Source organism: Thunnus thynnus, chromosome 8 (assembly GCF_963924715.1).
Source record: "Thunnus thynnus chromosome 8, fThuThy2.1, whole genome shotgun sequence".
In the NCBI taxonomy this organism is placed as follows: Eukaryota; Metazoa; Chordata; class Actinopteri; order Scombriformes; family Scombridae; genus Thunnus; species Thunnus thynnus.
The window spans coordinates 3189723-3212287 of NC_089524.1; the positions used below are offsets into that span (position 1 = coordinate 3189723).

Below are 22565 nucleotides of genomic sequence, written 5' to 3' on the forward strand. Positions count from 1 at the left end.
AACAAGATGATTTCTGTTGAGTAGCAGGAGACTCAAGGAAGTTCAGGGACACTTGGGGTGTGTGTGTGTGTGTGTGTGTGTGTGTGTGTGTGTGTGTGTGTGTGTGTGGTTTCGGGTGGGCAGGTGGGCGTTGATAGATGGCTGACAATCTGCTGCAGCCTGATGGGGGTCGTGGAAGTCACGTCTCTCTGTCTGACCACTACAGATCATAGACACCACACACACACACACACACACACACACACACACACACACAGACACACACACACACACACACACACACACACACACACACACAGTCCTCCTCCTTCTGTTGTTATGGATTGTTGTTGACCCCGCTGGTCAATAGAGGTCAAGGCTGCAGAGGGAACTTGGCCTGTCCATCTGGCCCCTCGGGACTCTGGGAGACTGGACAATTGGACAGTGGGGGGGGTGTCGGGGGGGTGGGGGGGGTCGAGACGCCGCAGGAAAGAAGAAGAGTAGCAAAGAGAGTTAAGTAGAGACTAGAGAGGACTATTTTGGAGATAAATTCACATTTTTATATCTTTTAATGACTGCTGTTTATATTGTCTAAATTCTGAGTTTGGCTGCTTTGTAAAATTCATCTTCTCGTTGATTTATTCCACCTTTAATTCATAAAACTTTGGCTGAAACGACGTGGAAACATTTCATGTAAACAGATATAATAAGTGATCCGTCTCAACCGTTACTCGATGAGACAACTGAACAAAAAGAGCAGAAATCAGAGCGTACAGTGAAGCTACTTGGCTTCTTCTTCTTGTGGATAAGTCAAGATCCTCGCTGGATGCCTCATCGTCAGGGGAAAAGCTGTCAAACGCTGCCATGGCGACAAGCTGAACAGCTCTCTTTAGCCAATCGAATAAAACTGCTTTATTTTATTCTCCTTTTCATTCATTCATTACATCCAACTTGAACATCAGAGTCATGCAAATACACAGAACAACATGACGAATCAAATTTGGTTTTCCTTTTTTTTTGATTCGTCATGGGTCCAGTTTGTATGATCTGTCTGGTTCTGGACCAAAAGGGACTTTTAGTTCCTGAGATTCGTTCCTTTGGTTCAATAATTCTTGGAACCTTTCGGTCAAAAAGGGGGCTTGTTTGGGAGGTTTGGGATCCATTGTTTGACAGTCGTGAGATTCCAACTTTGTGTCAACAGTTGTGTGTTTTGCTCTTTCCTGTTTCAACACACCGATGTCCCCTGCTCCATAAAGAGAAATATTTTCCCCAGTTTGGTTTGGAAGAACTTGACCTCGACTGCTTCCAACACCTTTGGGATGAACCGGAGCTTCGACTGAGAGCCAGACCTCATCACCCATCACCCAACACCGGCTGGACCGAAGCTCTCCATGATGAATGGGAGTTAATCCCTGCAGCCAGCTTCAAGAGTCTGGAACTAGAAGAGTGAAGGCAGCAGAGTAATGCTCCTGGTTCTGGATTGATATGTTCAACTATGACATATGACTCTAATTCTGGGCTGAAGACACACTTTTAGCCATTAATTAAATCAGTTAAATGACAACTGCATCTTCTCCTCTCCTCCCCTCTCCTCTCCTCCTCTCTCCTCTCTTGTCCTCTCTTGTCCTCTCCTCCTCCTCTCCTCCTCTTTCCTCTCTTGTCCTCTCCTCTCCTCTCCTGTCCTCTCCTCCTCTCTCCTCTCTTGTCCTCTCCTCTCCTGTCCTCTCCTCTCCTGTCCTGTCCTCTCCTCCTCTCTCCTCTCTTGTCCTCTCCTCTCCTCTCCTGTCCTCTCCTCCTCTCTCCTCCTCTCTTGTCCTCTCCTCTCCTCTCTTGTCCTCTCCTCCTCTCTCCTCTCCTGTCCTCTCCTCCTCTCTCCTCTCCTCTCCTCTCCTCTCCTCCTCTCTCCTGTCCTCCTCTCATCTCCTCTCCTCTCCTCTCCTCTCCTCTCCTCTCCTCTCCTCTCCTGTCCTCTCCTCTCCTGTCCTCCTCTCCTCTCCTCTCCTCTCTCCTCTCCTCCTCTCTCCTCTCCTCTCCTGTCCTCTCCTGTCCTCTCCTCTCCTCTCCTGTCCTTTCCTGTCCTCTCCTCTCCTGTCCTCTCCTCTCCTCCTCTCTCCTCTCTCCTCCTCTCCTCTCTCCTCCTCTCCTGTCCTCTCCTCGGTGGGTCCAGATGGACAGTGGTCAGTCAAACTCAGCCAGCTGGCCTTTGTCCTGACAGACGATGACCTCAGTGAGACCATTAAGGTTAACAAGCTCTCGCAAAATTAATGAATGAGAAAAGAGAGGGGCGAGATAAAGAAGAGAGAGAGAGAGAGATGGGGGGAGGGAGGAGAAGGAATACATAGAGAACAAAAAAAGGGGGCAGAAGGGAGGAAGTGGAGAAGGCCTCTGATTAAATTATTAAGATAAGTGACTCAGGGGCCGAAGACGAGAAGAGGATGAAGAAGCATGTGAAAAAAAAAAGAAAAGAAAAGCCGTACTGTGACGTTTTAAATTTAGAAACTCAAGATAAAGGAAACTTTTTCACCTGAAATCTAAAATGTGAGAAGTTTTTGAGGAGGTCTGAAGGCTGTTAACTTCCCACTGACCTCAGAAAGACAAACAGCATCCCATTCATTTATCTCTCCTCCGCAGGCATCGTCACTTTGAAAAAAAAAATGGTTTAAGGTGGTTTTCGCACATGTGACAGCATCACGATCCTCATGTCTTTCTTTGGAAATATGAAAAAAAAAAACTGAAAAACAGCACAGCCCTAATAACAAAAGGCTGATTGTGGTCAGGATGATGCAGGAACAGATGAGAAGAGGATTACAGGAGGATTACAGCCATCTGATGACAACAAATGTAATTATTCTGTTACTGAAAAAAAAAAAAACAAAACAACAGAATTAAGATGGCTCTGAAATAGAAAATGATTGGACCAATTTGAGGGTTAAATGGTGTTTGGCTTTGAGATGACGCACACAAGCTTACATTTTTAGATTGAATTTAGCTTCTGGAAACACATGTTTTACAGCCCGACTCCATGTTTTTAAAGCTGCAAAAGAAGTTTTATACACTTTAAATTTCACTTTCATATTTGGCACGTTTTTTGCGATCACAACTAGAATTTATTAGAACGTTTTGAGTGTAACGAGTGTGACATTTTTCCCACGGGTGGATCAGCGGGTTGAAAAGGTCTTTGAAAATCCCTTCCAACTCCGAACATTTTATCTTTATTTCTAACAGTGTTTGGGGATTTCCCGTGATGAGCCACTGGCTGGAAAGATGGATGCAGATCAAACAGATGAGGGAAAAATGCCTCGTCTCCCAGAGAGCGGGACCCGCCAGAGGAAAGGTAACAAATAAAAAGGAATGAGAAAAGCAATGAGAGGGGGATTTTAACTGTTGCAACATCAACAAATGTCAAGCATCAGAGGAGACGGGCAGTAACTGTCTTTACATATGAAGTCAATTATACAGATTCCATGTGGACGTAGTCACAAATACACCAGGATACAAAATACAGGATGAACACATATCAGAATGTTTTAACAGCTTAAAAAATAAATGCATTTGTAATATCTTGTTTGTTGTATTAGTTTCATCTGATATGAGCTGAGATAAACTTATCAACTAGCCGGACATGAACTTAAAGGATTTGCCCGACAATTTTCTGTATTTTTCTTAATGTCAACAAATCTCCTGTGCAGAGCCGAACCAACCACGAACTGATCCTACTAACAAGTATTGTGTGTGTATCCAAAGTCTAATATATCTTATTCCTCCGTTGTTGTCCAAAAATTATTAAAAACACATCAGTGAGCCACACAGCTGCACTACTAGACATGTTCCTTCATCCATGAAGATGGTGGCTACCGTAACTTGTTTAGAAACGGCTCCAAAGAGTAAAAATTTGATAAAATAGTAACCGGCCACTGTGCATCCGTTTACAGCTTCGCTAGCTTGGTGCGCTACATATCACAACCTCTTGATTTTGTACTAAATTATAAATTTCTCAGAGAACTTCAGTACAGAGTCAAGAGGTTGTGATATGTAGCACAACAAGCAAGTAAAGCTTTATAAACGGATGCACGTAGAATCCGCGTATGTGCAGTGGTGGGTTTATTAGCCATTTTAACAAACATATCCTAGTTGCATCTTCTCAAATGTGATCATTTTTAGCCAGCGTCTTCATGGATGAAGGAGCATGTCTAGCAGTGCAGCGTTGTGGCTCACTGACGTCTTTTTAATAGTTTTTGAACGACAACGGAGGAATAAGATATATTAGACTTTGGATACACACACAATACTTGTTAGTAGGATAAGTCTCTGCACATGACAATAAGAAAAATATAGAAAATGATCACCTTTAAAGGTGCGGTGTGCAGAATTTGGTGGCATCTAGTGGAACAGACTTGGCAGAAATGGAATATAATGTTCATAAGTGTGTTTTAATTAGTGTAAAATCCCATGGAAATAAGAATCATTGTGTTTTTGTTACCTTACAATGAGCCCTTTATATCTACAGAGGGAGCAGGTTCTCTTCCATGTTGCACCGTCATGTTTCTACAGTAGCCCAGAACAGACAAATGAAATGAAACACTGGCTCTACAGAGGGCCTTTCCTGTTTTTGGCGTGGCCACCGTAGGTTCTCCTACACGCTTGGAAGAGGAGGGTGTTTGTTTGCAATCTGCAACTTCACCTCTAGATGCCACTAAATCCATCACACTGGTCCTTTAAATAAAATTAAACAAAGACAATTAAATGGTATTTTAATTCAGCCTTCATCTTGTAGCGAGAAGTTAATCAATACAAAATGAATCTCCAACAATTTTAATACAAGATTTATCATTTAAGCCATTTATTAATTCAAAATGCCAAACATATCCTAGTTGCAACTTCTCAAATGTGATCATTTTTAGCTTTCTATGTCTAAGCTATAGTTTGTTCTTTGACGATTAAGATTTGAATAGCGTTGAGCTCTGAGACATTATGATGGCAGCCAACTCAAGTGGATTATTATTGGAATTTAAAATATCTACAGTGCTGATGTTTGATGTCTAGACTCTGACCTCATCACAAGAAAAACAAAGTTCAGCTGATTAGGGAGTGCAGAGCGACAGTAATAACTTCCCCCTCAGACTCAGAGCTTACAGGTGGATGCTGGGATGCAGATGGAGCTTTGAATGCTGTATGAACAGCTGCAGGAACATTGCAGCAGAAGAGTGAGCAGAGCTCTGACAACTTAAAGGTAACGTGGAGTCTCGACCTCTAGAAGTGCTACGGAGCAATTTTTTATGGAAAATCCAGAATCTATGAATATGCAAATATTGTTCTTTTTAAAAGTTTCACTGTAAAGTCCATCTTCAGTGTTTGTTCACTGGAGGCTTCAAGTTTTCACATGACATTTGTCTAAATTGCATACTGGACCACGATTGGCTCCAAGCTAGTTGTGATGTCACAAATCCTGCTCAAAGGTACACGAGTTAAACTGAGATTGAACCTGAGCACAGAGAAACTTTCCTCCTTCAGCAGATGAACATGAAAACAAACTCTGCACATACATCATTCTGCACAGAGAAGAGAACAAACATCCAACTGAAGGAACAAAAAGGGGACTTTAAAATACTTAAGAAATCGATTTTGCAAATGTTTTATGAGGAAGGAAATGAATTCAACATGTTTGTTAGAACTCAAGGATACGCACAATGTGTTTTGGTGGGTAAGAGTCAATAAAAGATATCTTTTGTTTACATGAAAACCTCCACAGGGCTGCTTTAAATAGACTGTCGTTATGCAGAGGGTGAGTTAGATATGTGTTGAACTGAAGACTGAGTAAGGAACAAACCTGAAGGAGCGACAGAAAATAAAAAGGCCTCCTGCCACTTGCCCCTCAAGCAAATAGTTTATTTTTCAGGGATCTCTCGATATTATTGCGTGACTTATCCTTACTGTACAAATTAAATACTTTCAGACCTCAAACCCCATTTTATAATATCCTTTGATTTCACAGAAAGAAATCATTCGGTGCTCTTTAAGTGACCCCTTCCAAAATAAGAAGTTCAATTTCAATGGGCTTAACCTCAGGAGACCTGCGTAAAATACTTGATGCATCCTTTCAAAGTGGTTTATCCTGACTTAAAATGTTTCCATGAATAAGTAAAATAAAATAAAAAAAAGTCTGTCACTTAACAGGACCGAGAGAGAGAGACAAGTGCTTACATAATTGAGGGGGTTTTCAGTTTGAGATCATGTCGAGGAGCTTAGCCGAGTAATATTTTTTTGGAAAGAGGCTGCGGGGAAGCAGATGCGAACTTCCTGCAAAGTTGTCCTGACAGACACGACGTGCACGAAGCTAAACACACACACACACACACACACGCTGTCTGCCCGTGAGTCTTTCTTCCACACACCGGCATATACACACACCACCCACGCAAAACACGAAACTCAAAATGTCAAGGGAGGGTTCGTGAAAAATAGAAGACTGTGAGAGGCTCATAAAAGAAGCTGGAGAGAGAAAGGGGGGGGGGGGGGGGGGGGCTGCTGGGCTGAGGTGGGCAGCAGGTGAAAGGGTGAACAGGCAGGTCAGCTGTATAGAAAATGAGAAAAGTGAGAGTCTCAGCTCAGAGGTTGTTTTTATGGAATCCCGAAGCCGTCGTCAGGAGATTAGCAGAACTTTGATGCTGACGAGAGGAGAGGGGTACGGCCTCGTCTTTACATCCAGATATGGAAGAAATCTGTCAGGTGTGACAAGTGTCGGAGCTCATGCCGAGTGACAGAGGCATGAAAACACACTGAGCTGCAGGTCTAAACTCACACCAGTCATCACTTATTAAAAACACTGCGTACAGCCAGAGAGAAGTGGAAAACATGAATTTTTATGTGGGTCATAGTTGTGTTGGTAGTTTTACAAAGCTTTAACTTTGTCTTACCTGCTTAGGATTTCATTCTCCATTGCACTATTATTTCTAACTTCTCACTTCTCAATCTAGTGGTATTAGACTGTGCAGATAGTTTGGATCTCACAACATGTTTGTGCACACCTCCGTCCACAACTTGTGTACCTTGGGGTCTGAGATGGGTCTCTTGGTTTCCAAAGATGGGAAATCTTAATGCTGCAACATCCAGTCATATCCAGTACTTCCAGCTTTGTGCCAACCATTTGGGGACAATCCTTCCCTGTTTCAACATGACATCGCCTCCGTGCACGATGCAAGATCCATGAAGAGATGGTTCTCCTAGCTTGGTGTGGAAGCCCTGATCTCAATCATATCCATCACCTTATTCATTTCTAGTTGACATTGTGGGTGTATGTGATGTACTATTGTGTTTTTTTTGCTTTGTACTGTTTGTTATTGTGCTGTTATATGTTTTAATTGTAAGGGACTGCAGATGACAATTAGCTTTAAGCTAACATTTATGTTTAACACTGTACATGGTCTCAATAAATACAACGACAACAAACTTTAGGATGAAGTGGAACACTGATTGCGAGCCAGGTCTTATCAGCCGGCATCAGTGCTGGACCTCACTACTGCTCTTGTGGCTGAATGTAAGCAAATCCCAGCAGGCAAATCTGAGGGAAATCCTTCCCAAAAGAAAGGAGGCAGATATAGCAGCAGATTAAACATCATAGTTTTGGAATGAGACAGTCAACAAACATATGATGTAATGTTTGAGTGTCCACATACTTCTGGCCACGCAATGTTTCTATCTGAGATTTCTGCTTCCAACCCAAACAACGGAGACGAACGGAGACAGATATCTCGATTGTAAAGCCAAAAGCTCTCTGCGTGGACAGATGTGACAAGTGATAACATACTGTAGGCGTTCTGTACCTTGAGCGGTGTAGACCAGCTCGCTGTAGACCGTGGCGGGGATGATGGGAGCAGACACGTCCTGCAGGAACCCTCTGAGAGCATCGGTCAGAGAAACCACATCATACTGGTCCAGATCCAAGGAGACCAGATCTGAGAGGACAAACACAGAGAGGAGGAGGAGGAGGAGGAAGACATTAAATATAAAAAAGACGTTGATGATATTGTGATGTTTTTGTTATTCTAGGGGTTGAATATGGATGAATACCAGGATGGGATGAAGCCAGGACATAAGCCCAGGGGCCCTAACGTTCAGAAGAGCCTTTGTAAAAGGTTTTTTTGTGATATGGGCAGAATCAGAAGCTACTCTCTTGAAGGAATAACCTTCACATTGTCAGAAGGAATATTTGTTCCCTCAGCTCTTCTGTTGGACGTTTATGTCAATATGAGCAGAAAAAAAAACCCTAAGTGGATATAAATATAATTCAAAAACATATTGCAAAACATATTTTTATGCTTGCCTGAGTTGGAAAGGTTAGTGTATTGACAAAAACCTAAATGCAACAAAAAAGACTCACAGCAGGCAAATCTTACTGAGCACATTCAGGACCTCCAGAGGATCCTGAACCCTTTGATGAACCTCGTGGTTCGGGGGGGAGCGAAGTATGAGGTTATTTCATAAAAATGTAGTAGATTTGTTTTTGTACAGCACCAGAATTACTCAAGCAATAAACATACGATCTGTTGACGCCTTTAAAAAACAGCTGAAGTCTCATTTATTCAAACTGGCCTTTGTCTCGACTTATAATGTCTAGTGTTTGTATTTAGTGTGTTTTTAAGGAATGTTGTGTCTTATATTGTACTACTACTAATAAAATGACTCTTATAATGGACACTATAGACTGGAACCACAATCAGCTGATAGTATAATACTTATAGCATCATGTACTAACTCACAAATGTGGATTTCACTTTGAGTAAGTACTGTAAACTGAGCTGTACATGCTAACAGGTTTCTAGCTTTGTTCAAAAACTCTTTTATCAACAAAATTCATGTGGGATTGAGTCAGTGGTGATCTGATTGGTCGGAGTGTCTCCAGTCTCACGGTCAGCTGTTTCTGGGAAAAAGGAGGAACAGTGTCACTCAGCCGCAGATAAAGAAGATGCTGAGATGTCCGACACGTTAAGAGAATTCACAAACCTACACGTCGGTAGACAAAACAACAGATAACGAGGCCTGCGTGAGCGTCCCCGGCAGATTAGCAAAGGACAAACCAAATGGCGCCACAGGACAGTCCTCTATCTTTCACCTCAACCTTCCTCTTTTACTCTTCCTCCACTTCGTCCTCCCCCCAGCTTCCCTCCATTCTCCTCCTCCTCCTCCTCCTCGACCTTTCTCCTGTTCGCTTTTTGTTATCTTTTATCTTCTCTACACCAGCTCCTCTTGCTCCTCTCTTTGCTCTCTTTTCCCACCAACCTTCATCTTCCTCATCCCCTCAACCCCCCCCCCCCCCCCAACCCCCTCCCCCATTGCATCATATGCACCAGACCCGCTGGAGTCAAAACGGCTGTTAAATCCCATTGATTTGCCCCTTTAACTAATGCCTGAATAAACTTAACCAATCACCACAGGCCAGTAAACCACCAGGTCATTAATATCAATGGATGACCTCTTGTGTTATCGTGCAGTGATTTGTCTGGGGGGGGGGGGGGGGGGGATTCGATCATCCAAACACCCAGACGGAGCAAATTTGGTGTTGCCATGGGACCCAGGCTCATGAAAAGATATTAATACACTTATTCTTGTGTCTGTGTAGGTGGGTGGAGAAGTATTAAAGCATAAAACAATTTTATTCCTGAGGAGCAGAGTGTAATCTGTTCATTTTGAGAGTGTTATTTTTTTTTATTAGGCTGGGATTTGTGCCAGTGATTATAATGACAATGATGCTGATACACTTCTGTCACACAGGATGACTCTTTAAAATCTCTTTAAACGGTTTATTTGTTTTGTGCAGCTGTCAAAATCCAGATGAGAAAAACTAATTAATCTACTTTTAACTGTGAAAGTGCAGCGAGTGCTTTAAATTGCTTGTTTTCTGTAATTTTAGGCTTTATGGCATCACTACATTAGTCTTAGCTCATACACACGAGTTTCAAAGCTCTAGAAATCCTCTGCAGAAGCAGCAATTTTATCACATTTGCTCCTTGGATGAGCTACTACTACTACTACTACTGCTGCTTCCTCTGTCTGTATGATACATCTTGTGTGTTCTGCGGGTGACGACTGACACGCGTTAAATGATGCAACACTCGCTGCTCGACTGATCCACAGGATGAGTTAGGATATGTAAAAATACCTGACATGTCTGAATATAAACACATAGAGGAAAAAAAGTTCCAGAGATATAAGAAGCATGTTGACAGGAGAGCGTGTAAAACAGGAGGTATGATGTTGCAACGGATTCACTTTAATGGAGCTGGATCCTCGCCGTTCGCTTCTTCCAGTGAACAATTGCGATACTGAAACAACAAATGTCTGCAGCCCAAGAGGCACTTTTCCCGTAGACCACTGTTATAAAAGAAACATCTGCTGACTGTGATGATTTGCCTCAATTATTATTATTCTATTCACTCTGTTTTTCTTTTTTTTTTTTCTTTCTTATGATGTGTTTTTATGTCTCTTGTTCTGTTTTCTGCTATATAACACTTTGGATGTTGTGTGTAAAGTGCTTTATAAATAAAGTTGACTTGAGAAGACACCTTCAAATGCAAACAAGGTTAATTATGACTTTTTTCAAATCATGAACTTTTCATATCTGCAAAACTTGCCCAGAGCCAAAAAAGACTAATATGCATGTGCAGGAAGCAAGATAACGTCTTTTTTTATGTGCTAATTGAACAATTCTATATTTGTTTCCTGTTTGCACTATAACCACAGATGAACACACGCAATCACCAAGGTTACTTTATGTATATAAATTGAAATATTTACATTGATGATTTTGTCTTGTTGAACAACTCATGACTAAATCAAACCTTCCTCGCATAGACCGGCTGTTAAAGGGAAACTTCAGGACCTTATTTTCCCATCATTATGCGTCTAAGTGACTAATGGGGACAACACTTTTTGAAATTGGTCCAGTATTGAGCGAGAGCGCTTCAGCCAGCAGCCACAAAACAGACTCCAGAGTAATCCTCTTGGGCAATTTGTGCCCTGTCAATGTTATTATAAGTGTCTGACAACATTATGGAAAAGAATCCCTACTTTACCTTTCACTTGATCTACTCTGTTTGTTACTGTGTCGAACCAAGTCTCGCTCGAGGGGAAGTCTCATTCCGTAATCTCACGGGATTTGAGTCGTCGTACGCTTTCTGTACTCCGACACAACAGACTCTTCTATTCTGAGCCCGTCGGTGGCAAAAACAAGCACTTTTTAATGAATGTACATTGACAGGGCACAATTGCCCAAGAGGATTACATCGCAGCCTGTTTCCCAGCTCTTGCTCAATGCTGGACTGGATTTCAAAAACTGTTGTCCCCATGAGTCACTTAGACACAAGCTGATGGGAAAATAGGGTCCAGGTTGGAATATCCCCTTAGTTTCACTTGAGCATAGTCACTCTGTACAAGAAGGGGCTCTGAGTAAGCAGTTTGTGTGGGACAATGACAATAGGTCTGCCAAATGGGACTTTCAATAAAGCAGATACTGTACGTATGAATCCTGACAATGTGTTGGCTGGTCATGAGTTAGTTATGACTTCAAAGAGAGGAGGGCTGCTTAGGCAGAGATGACAAAAAGTGCTTGTTTGGGACATATTTTGCTGAGACATGAGTGCCTGTCTTTCCCACGCTAACAGCAAAATGGCACAATTGTTCTAGAGAAATGCACATGATTTCTTTGAAGTCACTGGGTTCATTATTTAGTGGTGTGCAGAATCAGATGAACATAATCCAGACACAAATAAATAAGATTTGACAAGAATTCACCATAGAGGCCTTTCACAGAACGTTAAGAATGACTATTTTTAAACCATGTTGGAGGACTCAGACATTCGCAATGTGCAAAACAACAGCTGCTATTTGTTTGTATCAGACACCAAATAAATTGATGTCTGATATGAGGCACCACCAGAAAAATTGGCTGGTTATTCTGTCTGTGCCCTGATAATCTACACTTATTTTTTTTCTCACACACAAGGGGCCAGATGCATAAACAGTGCATACGCAACAAAAAAAAACATGCATGCGCGACATTTCCCGCGCATGAACCACAGAATGTGCGGCGAGAATGTTGCGAACATCACACACATTCTTGAGAGCCGGCGTACACATGTTTCTCTAAAGCGATGTGTGGGCGATGTGATGAGGTGGAGATGAAATATGATGTGAGAATCTTTATTGTTTGTTTAGTTGTCTAACCAGCTGCATTAACTGTGTTTAAACAGAGATTTAAAATGCCAATCAAAGGCGTATTTATTAAGGTAACACTGATTAACTACTTTTGTGTGATTAATTTTATCATTCTTCTAATTTACATAAGAGTTAACATTTTATTTGGCTGTTAATATTCTTTTTATTTTATCCTTAGTTGTGACAAACCTTGTAAAGTCAGTTTAGATGTTAGCGCTGCAACTAATAATTGATTTCTCTGCTGACGATGGTTTACAGTCCATGTGATGAATTAATGATATGGACGTTATAAAGAGCCCCACAGCTGTGCATAATGGTCACGAGTAATGACAGCTGTTCTGGCTGTTGGAGAAACTCGCCGGTGCAACACAAACTGTGAGACAGCACTTTTTATTTCCTGTTTGTTTCACTGACAGGTGTACAGACAGGTGGAGCAGGCGGAGAACTGATATGAAAACGGCTGGTTTTCATCCATTTATGGCTAACTGGTGGAGTGGAGATGAGGCTCGTGCGTGTGTGTCCAGTTCCTCAATGCTAAAAGGGTTTTATGCATCTGGCCCTAGAGCTGAATGTGAGTGAGTCAGCTGACCCTCTGGTTGGTCCAGGTGGTCCTCAGGTGACCCACTCAGGTAAAGATAGATGGCACAACACAGCAGACGATAACGAAGAGAAGAAACATGTTTATAAAATCACTGCAGGCAAGAATAAGCTGATTTGTTGACAAAAAAATGACATTAGTACCAAAGAAAAACATGTGGAAGAAAGCCTACACTGTGTCTGTAAACTTAGGTGTTATTTTAATGGACATTTTTTTAATGTTTTGGGGGCTGGTCACATCAATATTTATGACAAAACATTTTTTTAATTAAAATTCAATCATTTCAGTGGCATTGAGTTCAAGTTCATGCCTTTAACATGTTCCAAGAATCAGGTGTGTTATGCTAGTAGCGGCTAACGTAGCCTGGAGCTGCTAGCCTCCAGCAGAGATGAGGAGTTACAGAGGTCTGCTAACCTCACTTCTTTCTAACTCCAAACCCCCCCAGATTAAAGTCTTCAGCCCAAACCGACTGACTGACTCTGGAGACACAAAAGGCTTTATGCTAGTAGCACTCCTGAATCCCTGAAATCTGGAAATAGTTTTTGACATGTAAAATCAGTGGAGTTCCCCTCACAGTGCCGGCCTTTAAGGAAAGCTAATAGCTGTACAATCCAGCTCTACCAGAGTATAAACCGCTCCCAAAAAAGTAGCCTTGTTTTCCAGTCACTAACAGTCAATGTCACAAATGTCTTTTGAATAAACTGTGTAGACTTTTTTGTCTGACTGAGCTAGCTAGCATCCTAACCATCCTAGAAAGATTAGCAGGCTATCGTGGCTGATTCAGGCTAGCATGTTCCTGTAAGACCAGCAGCTACAGCAGCTCAGCAACCCTGCAAACAGTCACTACATCACCGAGACTTTAACACCAGTTACTTCACAAAGTACATGTAAATTAATTTCCTGTGCAACCTTTCCGTCTGACCGCACACTTATAGTAAGATGCTGTGTCAATGTACATTGTGTGTGTGCTACAGTTAGCCTGCCTGGAAAGTGTCTCAGTACAGAAGAGTTATGATATCTACAGGCCTGTGTTATGTGTTTTGCTGGCAGGGAGGACAGTAAATGCCTTTGTTGAAGGGAGCCAAGTGTCTGCTGACTTGTTTATTGCAGATAGGGACCAGACAACTGTTGTATGTTACCAGAATGAGGCATTAAAACCAGAGGTTCCCAACAAAGGTTTAAGACATTCTGGAAAAATGTTCTTTCCTGCTGATGACCTTAAAGCAAATCCACATTTTAATATTAACAACAGATCAAACGACTCTGTGTAACATAAAGCTTGTGGTGGCAAAACCGCAGAAAATTGTCACTCAACTCTGCCGTTACCTTCAGCAGCTCTGTGGTGCTTTTTTAGTCTCTTTTAAGCTCATAGTTTTAGCTTTACAGCACATTTATTGTATGTTTCATCCTCAGCACTCTCATCAACCTTGTTTCCAACCCGCCCAGCATCAAACAGCAGACAGACAAAGTTAGCAAAGAGAATAATTTAGCAGCTAAAACACAACAACGATGACAAATATGGGGATGATGTGTTTGCTGGATGTGTAAATATAAGTGATTAGCCATAAAAACACAAATAATTCTTAACTACATTAAAACAAACATGACTGACTTGATGAAGCACGTCTGGCTCTGCCGGCTTGAGTTATGTCAGAGGGTTGAGGTGACGGCCTCAGTCAGCAGGGTTAATCGCACCTAATGAAACGGAGTCGGACTCCGGGGCCACAGCCAACGCAGCCTCATTACACCGCTCACCGAGGGATTGGAGATGAGAAATCCCCAGATCAGTTCAATCCTCTCTCCTCTCTCTCTCTCTCTCTCTCTCGCGACCCAAAGTTGAAGTCTTTATCTCACTCTTTCACTTTTTTATTTCTCCACAGACTTCCCAGAAACATCTTCTTTCCTCGCCTACATTGCACAAGCACAACCACAAGTAATTTCTGTTTTTAATTTAGTCTTATTTTCTTAAAAACGAGTGAAAGAATCGATCAGTATTGCAGAAATATTTCAACACACATAAACACTGATAAGCTTTAGAGGTTCAGATCGTGTTTGTTTGCTTAGTTTGGCATTTAACCACAAAGAATCAGAAATCCACACACACAAACACGTACACTTATGCTCTGATAGGTCATTATTGATTATCACTTCATGTACATGTGTGTGAGTCTTGATGTATCGACAGGTTCTGGCTGATATTTCTGATCTTCCCCCTAAAGGAACAACTTCACCCACGATTTGTTTCGGACCTTCGTCTCGATCATGATTCCTCTTCTTTTTGCTTTCTTCAGTTTTTTTAAAGCTTTCTCAACACACACACACACACACACATCTATATGCATGTGGCCAATTTCCTCTCCACACTTGACCCGTCAGTCAACTAATCAAGGCTTTTTCTGACAGTGGCTGCGGATCAGTCGACAGATGGGCTGATGAATTAATGGATGGATGGATGGATGGATGGAGTGGAGATGGGTCAATAGGCAAGAGCAGACTCTACTTATTGGATTTCTGCATCTTACAGAGGATCCATTTGGCCGGAACAGTTGATTGGCTTGTGACTGCGTGGAGCGTTAGATGGGTTATAGTTTGAATATCCTGTTTGTAAAGGTCAAGTGTCACACCTGAAGTTTCTCAGCTCAGCTGTATCATGTAAGAGGGCACAAAGCAAGAAATAAAGCAGTAGGACTAAATAAAAAAGGTTGATAGCATCTGTCTTATTCTAAAAACTGCTGCAAATGTGAGGCGTCACTCTTCTCTTACAGTCGTCAATCACGTTAAATTGAAGACTTTGTGCTTGATGTTCGTCTTCACCTTACTTCTTTGTTACTCCAAGCAGCAGTGAGAGTCAGTCCAAATCAAGCCAAGTGAAGTCACTGCAAGACAACATCCAAGTAATTAAGTGAATTTTTCTAAAAGCTTTGATATATCTGACTTCATGGTTAACAACACGTAAGTGGCAGAAAAAAGCAAACAAATGACCTCAGCAAAAGTCTGATTTTCAATAAAACCATCTGAAGTTGTCCGATGACGCTCACAAGTCGTAAACATGCTAATCTTTCTCATTGCTACCTTCCATCCCACATGACGTGAATACAGCATCAACAAGATGTTGGCAATGACTGCCGAGTATTGTAGGAACAATGAAAAACAGTCAGAGTTTGACTGTAGGCAAAAAAAAAAAAAAAAAAAATCTTATTTCCTCAGTCAATACTGTGTCGGTCTGAACAATTTACTGCTTGTATGTTGTCACAACATCCACAACAATGATATTAAAGTTTGAAGTTAAGCTGGTCAAGGCTGTCAAATCACAGACAGGCTCTGCAGTAAACATAAACCACTACACACACACACACACACACAGCTTTTCAGGAACAAAGAAAAGGCAAAATACAAGGTCTGTTTTTTGAGGTCACTGCAGCGAGGCGTTTAAGGACAGAACGCCGAGTGTGTCTCTTTTATCTTGAATCAGAATGTCCAGGTACGGTAGACGTATAGAGGTCAGATCACAGACATAAAAAAAAAGGCTCAATGACGGAGCCCCGTCTCCTCCGAACTACAGGCTGCCTCATTCTGTGCGCCGTCCAAGGCCGTAACATCCAGAACTGACACGGAGGAAAGACGCAGTCTGGACTGAACTTGAGCCACAGGAGGACAAAATCAAGCCCTTGTTCATACACAGTGGTGGCAGTATGGTTTAATCAGATAGAGATGCAGTTTAATGTAATACACAAAACTCTTATGTTCCTCTCTGTGTATCGGCCTTTTTGTGATATGTGTGTGTTTTTGTGTGTGTGTGTGTGTGTGTGTGTGTGTGTGCTCCCTCGCAGCAGGATTCAAATAAGAATGTGAGGTAGTGAGATGATTAATGGGAGAGGGAAAAAAGAGAAAACAAAGTTCTGATACACAAATCTGTTTTCAGTTTTTGGACTTTTCTCTCTAATCTTTGATTTTTGGATGAAATATTGGATCATTTGAACAAGTTTAGAGGGAAAAATCTATTGGCATGTCGGCTAATTTCATCCGTTTGAGTCAAAAATGTCAAATTAACAAACTGTTGAACCGTCACTGGGTTGCTGAAATATCAGAACTAATATGTTTAAAAAAAAAGAAACACATGATATGATTTTCATGTCTTTTGACCGTCATGTATGGTCTCATGTTCTCATATGACCTGTAACAGATTACACACAAGATGCCGTGGAGAGAAACAGTGGCGTCGCTGTTTCTAAACGCATCAACAAAACTTGTCTTTTTTATTGAATTTATTACTCTTCATCTACCATCTCATACACTGATTGATACACAGCCAATTTCTCTTCAAGCTCCTATTGTGTGTCCTCATAAATAAATAGATCAACCAGTAAAAATATGAAAACACACATTCAGACAGACAGGTCATGGGTTTGCTGATTCATGAAGAAACACAGGAGGGTTCATAAAGGCATGAGGACCGGGTCAGAGACTGATAAAATCTGTGTTTCTGTGTGTGTGTGTGAGGTCAACCAATGTTAAAGTATAAAAAAGATGGAGAGACAAAAACAGTCAGAAGGTTTTTGGTCGTATGACTGACATTTATCTGAGGCTAATTGTCAGAATTATATGCAGCATATGATTTTCTGTGTAAAAAAACAAAAAAAAACGGACACATGGTGAAAGACATCTGAGGAGACAGACACACTGTGATTTACAGTTTGACGCTGGTGGATTGGATCAAAGGTTACAGATGATCCTCTGTGTCTGTTATCAATACAAATCCAGAGCAGATGATGTTATTTTCTGTCATTTATATATGATGTTGGATGTTAAACATGGTCAAAGTTCCAAAACATGAGCTGAATGTATGTAAAAATGCTCGCTGAAAGTCAGTACTACTGCTCTGAATGCCACTCCTCCTTGTGATGATGTCAACAAACGTTCTGATCTCAGGTTGTTCCACGGCTTGTTCACAGTGTTCACTCGCATATTTCAGATCAGATTCAGGCTCTAAACGTGTATAAATGTATTTGAGAAGTTGACAATTTGGGTGGAGAACTGGGAAAAAGAAGTGAAATCCTGCTACTATAGTTTGTTTACGTAGCCTACGGAGCTGGAGGAAGCTTCCTGAAGCTGACCAATCAGAACAGAGTGGGCTTATCAGGAGGGCGGGTCTTAAAGAGACAGGAGCTAAAACGGCCTGTTTCAGACAGAGGCTGAACTTAGGGGCTGCAAAAAGGACCAGTAGAAGATAAATAAGGAGGTTTTATCTGGAAATCGTGTAAATATATTCTAGTAGAGCCCCAGAATGTGATACTTCACCTTTAAAACTTAAACACAAGACGAATAAACCCCTTAAACCCAACAGGGACTTCCTGGTTGGTCAGTCGTTATAAATTCATCCTGTGCAGTTAAAATTTTGAACTTTATGTTCACTTTAAAGACTTCTCATCCATGTTGGCTTAAAAATTAAAGCGCTCAGGAAAATTAAAACCTGAATATCTACAATTTCTACTAGACAAACTCCATCTGCTGATGAAGACCATGTGAAAACTCCAGGACAACTACTAAATGGACCTCGTAGTGAGACTATATTTAAATCTCATTACTACATTTGTAGTTGAGATGAGTTGAGGCAGAACTAAACTAAATATAAATTATAATATTATATTATCAGATATACTTGGAATATAAACGGCATCTGAATTATTTTAAGGGGAAGCAATACTTTGTTTTTGCGAGTCTTGTTGCATTTAAAACTTTGAAAAACAAGATTTTAGATTAACAGACCTACACATAAAAATAAAAACATGCAACTGCAACCTTGTAAAGAGTCGACCGAGGCTTAATTATCATAATATTCCACCACGAGAGTGCTGGAAAGATATAAATGTCATTTGCAGCTGGCGTTGTGAATTGCACCTGATAGTTACTTAAAAGCAGGAAGATAAAATAGCAGCCTACACAGCTCCTTTTTGCCCCCGAGGCCCCCCTAACGGATGAATCGGGGGCCCCTGATGCACACTGGGTAACATTGAGGAGCTGAAACAGCCTCCGGGAATGAACTTCTCCTGAACCACCTTCAGATTTTAATCAGATTTTTTATTCTTCACTCTTTTGTTCGAGTCACAACGACAGAGTCTGTTAGCAGGATGTGAAGTGGTTTTCCACAGTCATAGTTATCATTAAAGGAAACCATGTATGTTTTAATACCAGATAACATCAACATATCATTTGGTGTCACATTGTAATGTCCCGGGGCTGCGTGTGTAGCATCGTATCAATGTGACAATAAGTTTCTGCAAGAACTTTTTATTATTACGACCAATTTCATGCAGTTTCAGGAACATAACGCACATTAGACTGCAGAGACTAAACACAATAAAGAAGCGAACATTTAAAGACACCATTAAAGACGATGTAGCCGCTTGTGATGAAATATTCCTATTTAAAACTTTATTACACATTTTAATGGAGCTACAGTTTATGTGTGTTTATGTACATGGGGATGTTTGTTTGCTTTAATGTGTATTTGCATATTTCCACAACAGCCCTTTTTTACTGTGCGTTTTATATGTAAGGACATATTTTCTTGTGTTTTTCTTCCAAAGATTTTTTATTTGGCTTTGGACATAATAAAAGAAGTATTTTCTTTTTCTATTTTAAAGGGGCTATTTTATACCCCCTTTCTCCACAAGTTAACACGGTTCCCTGGGGTCTTAATAAAATGTATCTGACACGCTTTGGTCAAAATACCACAAGGATCAAGCACCACAGCCGCCTTCTCATCCCGTCTAAACAGCCCGGTTCACAGCGGCTGGTTTGGGGGCGAATACGATTGTTGGTTAATGGACAAATTTAGATAAAATAGCACAAATGCCTGTCTGAACAAATATTTTTTTTAGCTGCTTTTTAAAGGAGTCTACATTAACCTTAAGCTTGTTGGAATTCCAAAGCTTAGGGGCTGCTGACTGGAAGGCGTGATCCCCCCCGGGTCTTAAAATGTGTACGAGGTACACTTAGAAAGCCCTGGGTGGAGGATCTAAGAGCTCGACTAGTGGTGTAGGGGTGCAGAAGGTCACTAATGTACTGTGTTTTAAAACAAAATTTTAAAATGAATTCTAAAATTTACTGGAAGCCAGTGCAATGAGATTAAAATAGGAGTTGTATGTGACCATCTGTTGGATTGTGTTAAAAAGCCTAGCAGCAGCAGCCTGTTGGACAGTTTGTAAGTGTTGTATGGAAGATTTATTAAAACAGGTAAAAAGAGAGTTACAGTAGTCCAAATGTGATTCATTTCTTGATACCACAGACCGGAGTTTGGCAATGTTTCTCAGGTGAAATAAACATGATTTAGTTAGCATCTTAACATGCGTTTCAAAACTCATGGATTGGTCGAAAATTACACCAAGATTGCGCAGGCAAGACCGAGAAGATGAAGATAAGGCACCGAGGTTCTGCCTGATTGCTGACTGAAGATTGTCAGGGCCAAAGATCAGGACTTCAGTTTTCCTAATTGCAATTCCTAATTGTGTTTAAACAGTTGTTAAGTACAAAGAGTTTGTGAAGCTCGTTAGGTTTAAATGAAAATACAACAGGATGTCATCAGCGTACATGTCAGGGTTCCAGTTATGCGCTTGTGTCTGAACCACCAGTGGGTTTCTGACCGATTTGCGTCCGATGAGGATTCTCCAGCTGCCTCACAAGGTAAGATGGTGATAAACGGTGACAGATGGTTCATCCGATCACTGCTGAGTATTTTTTTGAAAGTTCCTACCCTTTTCCAAACAGTTTTCAAGGACGACTTCTCAGATGGTTCTGTGTAAACAAACCATCTGGCGCGTCAAGTGAGTTCTTCACAGTCTGATTAGCAGCTTGAGACGGTCCAGACGACATCTTGGTCAATCTCTATAAACAGATATGAATGCAGATAAGTTTTTAAAAAAGCTAATAAAAAACTAAACCATCATCAGATGATAGCTGATGGGTTCCAACATTGCATTTCGGCCAATGCATTCCACCTGTTTTACTCTTCACACAGACACATGCAACTAAAGCTCACTCAAATGTGATTAGTTAAATCTACTCAGACTACAAACAGACAACAAACGGAAACCAGAATGCTTCCAGTAGCAAAATCTTGTCCTGTTGCCTACAGATTCTCATGCAGATATCTGTTTATAGAGATTATACGCTAGGTTATATGCTAGAGTGTGTGTGTGTGTTGGTGTTGCAAGTGTTGGTTATATGGTTGAGGATGGCGGTCTGCCACAGTTTAAAGGGAAACTCTGTGCATTTTGATTGAAAACTAAATCTGAATTCAAATTTTATCCACCTGGACAGGTCTTAATCTAACTGGGTGGGCCGCCCCAGTAGAGGCTATGTATGGGAAACGCTAACAAAGAATAACAAAGAACCAACCAAGACACGTTATGTTAACTTGGTGTATTTCCTACTGTATGTGACTTAAGTTGTGAGAAGAAAAAGATGGTATATTTTTGTTATCTGCACACCAGTTGCTGTGTGCTAGAAATATCCACTAAAGCCATCTCTTAGCCGATGGCTAAACGGACCGTCAAGCTTATTATTTATGGAAAAAATAACATTTGCATTAAAGGGAAAATCCAAGGAGGTTGAAAAGATGTGGTGACCATATGGACTTCCTGGGAAAAAGTCCCTATCTTGAAGTATAAAATTGTGACTTAAGTAAGTTTGGATGGTTTCTTGTTTGTTTGTTTGTTCATTTATTTAGTTTGTTGTTTGATTATGTTTTGAATGTTTGATATACTCAAAAAAAAGAAAGAAAAAGGCCGGAAAGAGAGGGAAGAGAAGAGGAGAAAATAGTGACAGAAACATTCATTCCTCACTGACCACAAGACAAAGTGTACAGAGTTCTGTGTGTGTGTGTGTGTGTGTGTGTGTGTGTGTGTGTGTGTGTGTGTGTGTGTGTGTGTGTGTGTGTGTGTGTGTGTGTATGTTTGGTCCCTGGGGTGATAATCTCAGCCTGAACCCTCTGAACTTTTTTTTTTTTTTCTGTTTCAACACTGAATATAGTCAAATACGTCCGATCGCTGCTGTGTGCATGAGTCTACTGGTGCGTGTGTGTGTGTGTGTGTGTTAGTGTGTACATATTTATGCGTGTGTGAACCCACTCACCTCTCCGTCTACCCGTCTGTCCTTGGCATTTTGCTCACACACACACACACACACACACACACACACAGAGATATCACAACATAGACTCAGAGAGATGCAACAGGAGGCCAGAGAGAGAGAGAGAGAGAGAGAGCGAGAGAGGCAGCAACAAACAAAGAGAAGAGAGAAACTGAAACACACTCAGACTGCAGAGAGAAAAGAGAGAGTTCATCCAAAGGCCAAAATTTAATAATAGTTGAGAGAGAATCGGCATTAAAGGATAAATCAGTTCGTGTGTTAAAAAAAGCACATTTCTCTCACACAGATGGTGGTTTTCATTTGCGCCGTCAGTCTCGCAAACTCAATATACTGAAGCTTATATTTCCATTCATTCATTTTAAAATGCTGTGTGTCTGATTTTTGACAGCCACTGCTCAGATGTGAGAAGGAGCCTTGTCGTGTTTCGAGTTGATTCAAAGTGCAAGAGTTTGGTCGTAGATGGGATTTAAGACTTCTGAAGACTATGAGATCAAGCGTGGTTTTGTTCTTTAAGAGATGCTGCAATTTGAACAGAAGAGAAATTGTATATTATTCCATCTTTACACTTTTTGGACAGTTTGAAGTCTGGCACTCAACTGAAATCAACATTATGGTTTAATCTAAATAA

The 22565-nt window shown here is 41.1% G+C and overlaps 1 protein-coding gene across 1 annotated transcript in view; it reads right to left on the bottom strand.

Annotated features, from left to right (window-relative positions):
* The window catches only part of pik3r3b (phosphoinositide-3-kinase, regulatory subunit 3b (gamma)), a 270146-nt gene that overhangs the window by 143967 nt on the left and 103614 nt on the right, over positions 1-22565 (bottom strand). The window contains exon 6 of the mRNA XM_067596136.1: positions 7800-7931. Within this exon, the coding sequence (XP_067452237.1) occupies positions 7800-7931 (132 nt within the window). The remainder of the gene's footprint in view (positions 1-7799; positions 7932-22565) is intronic.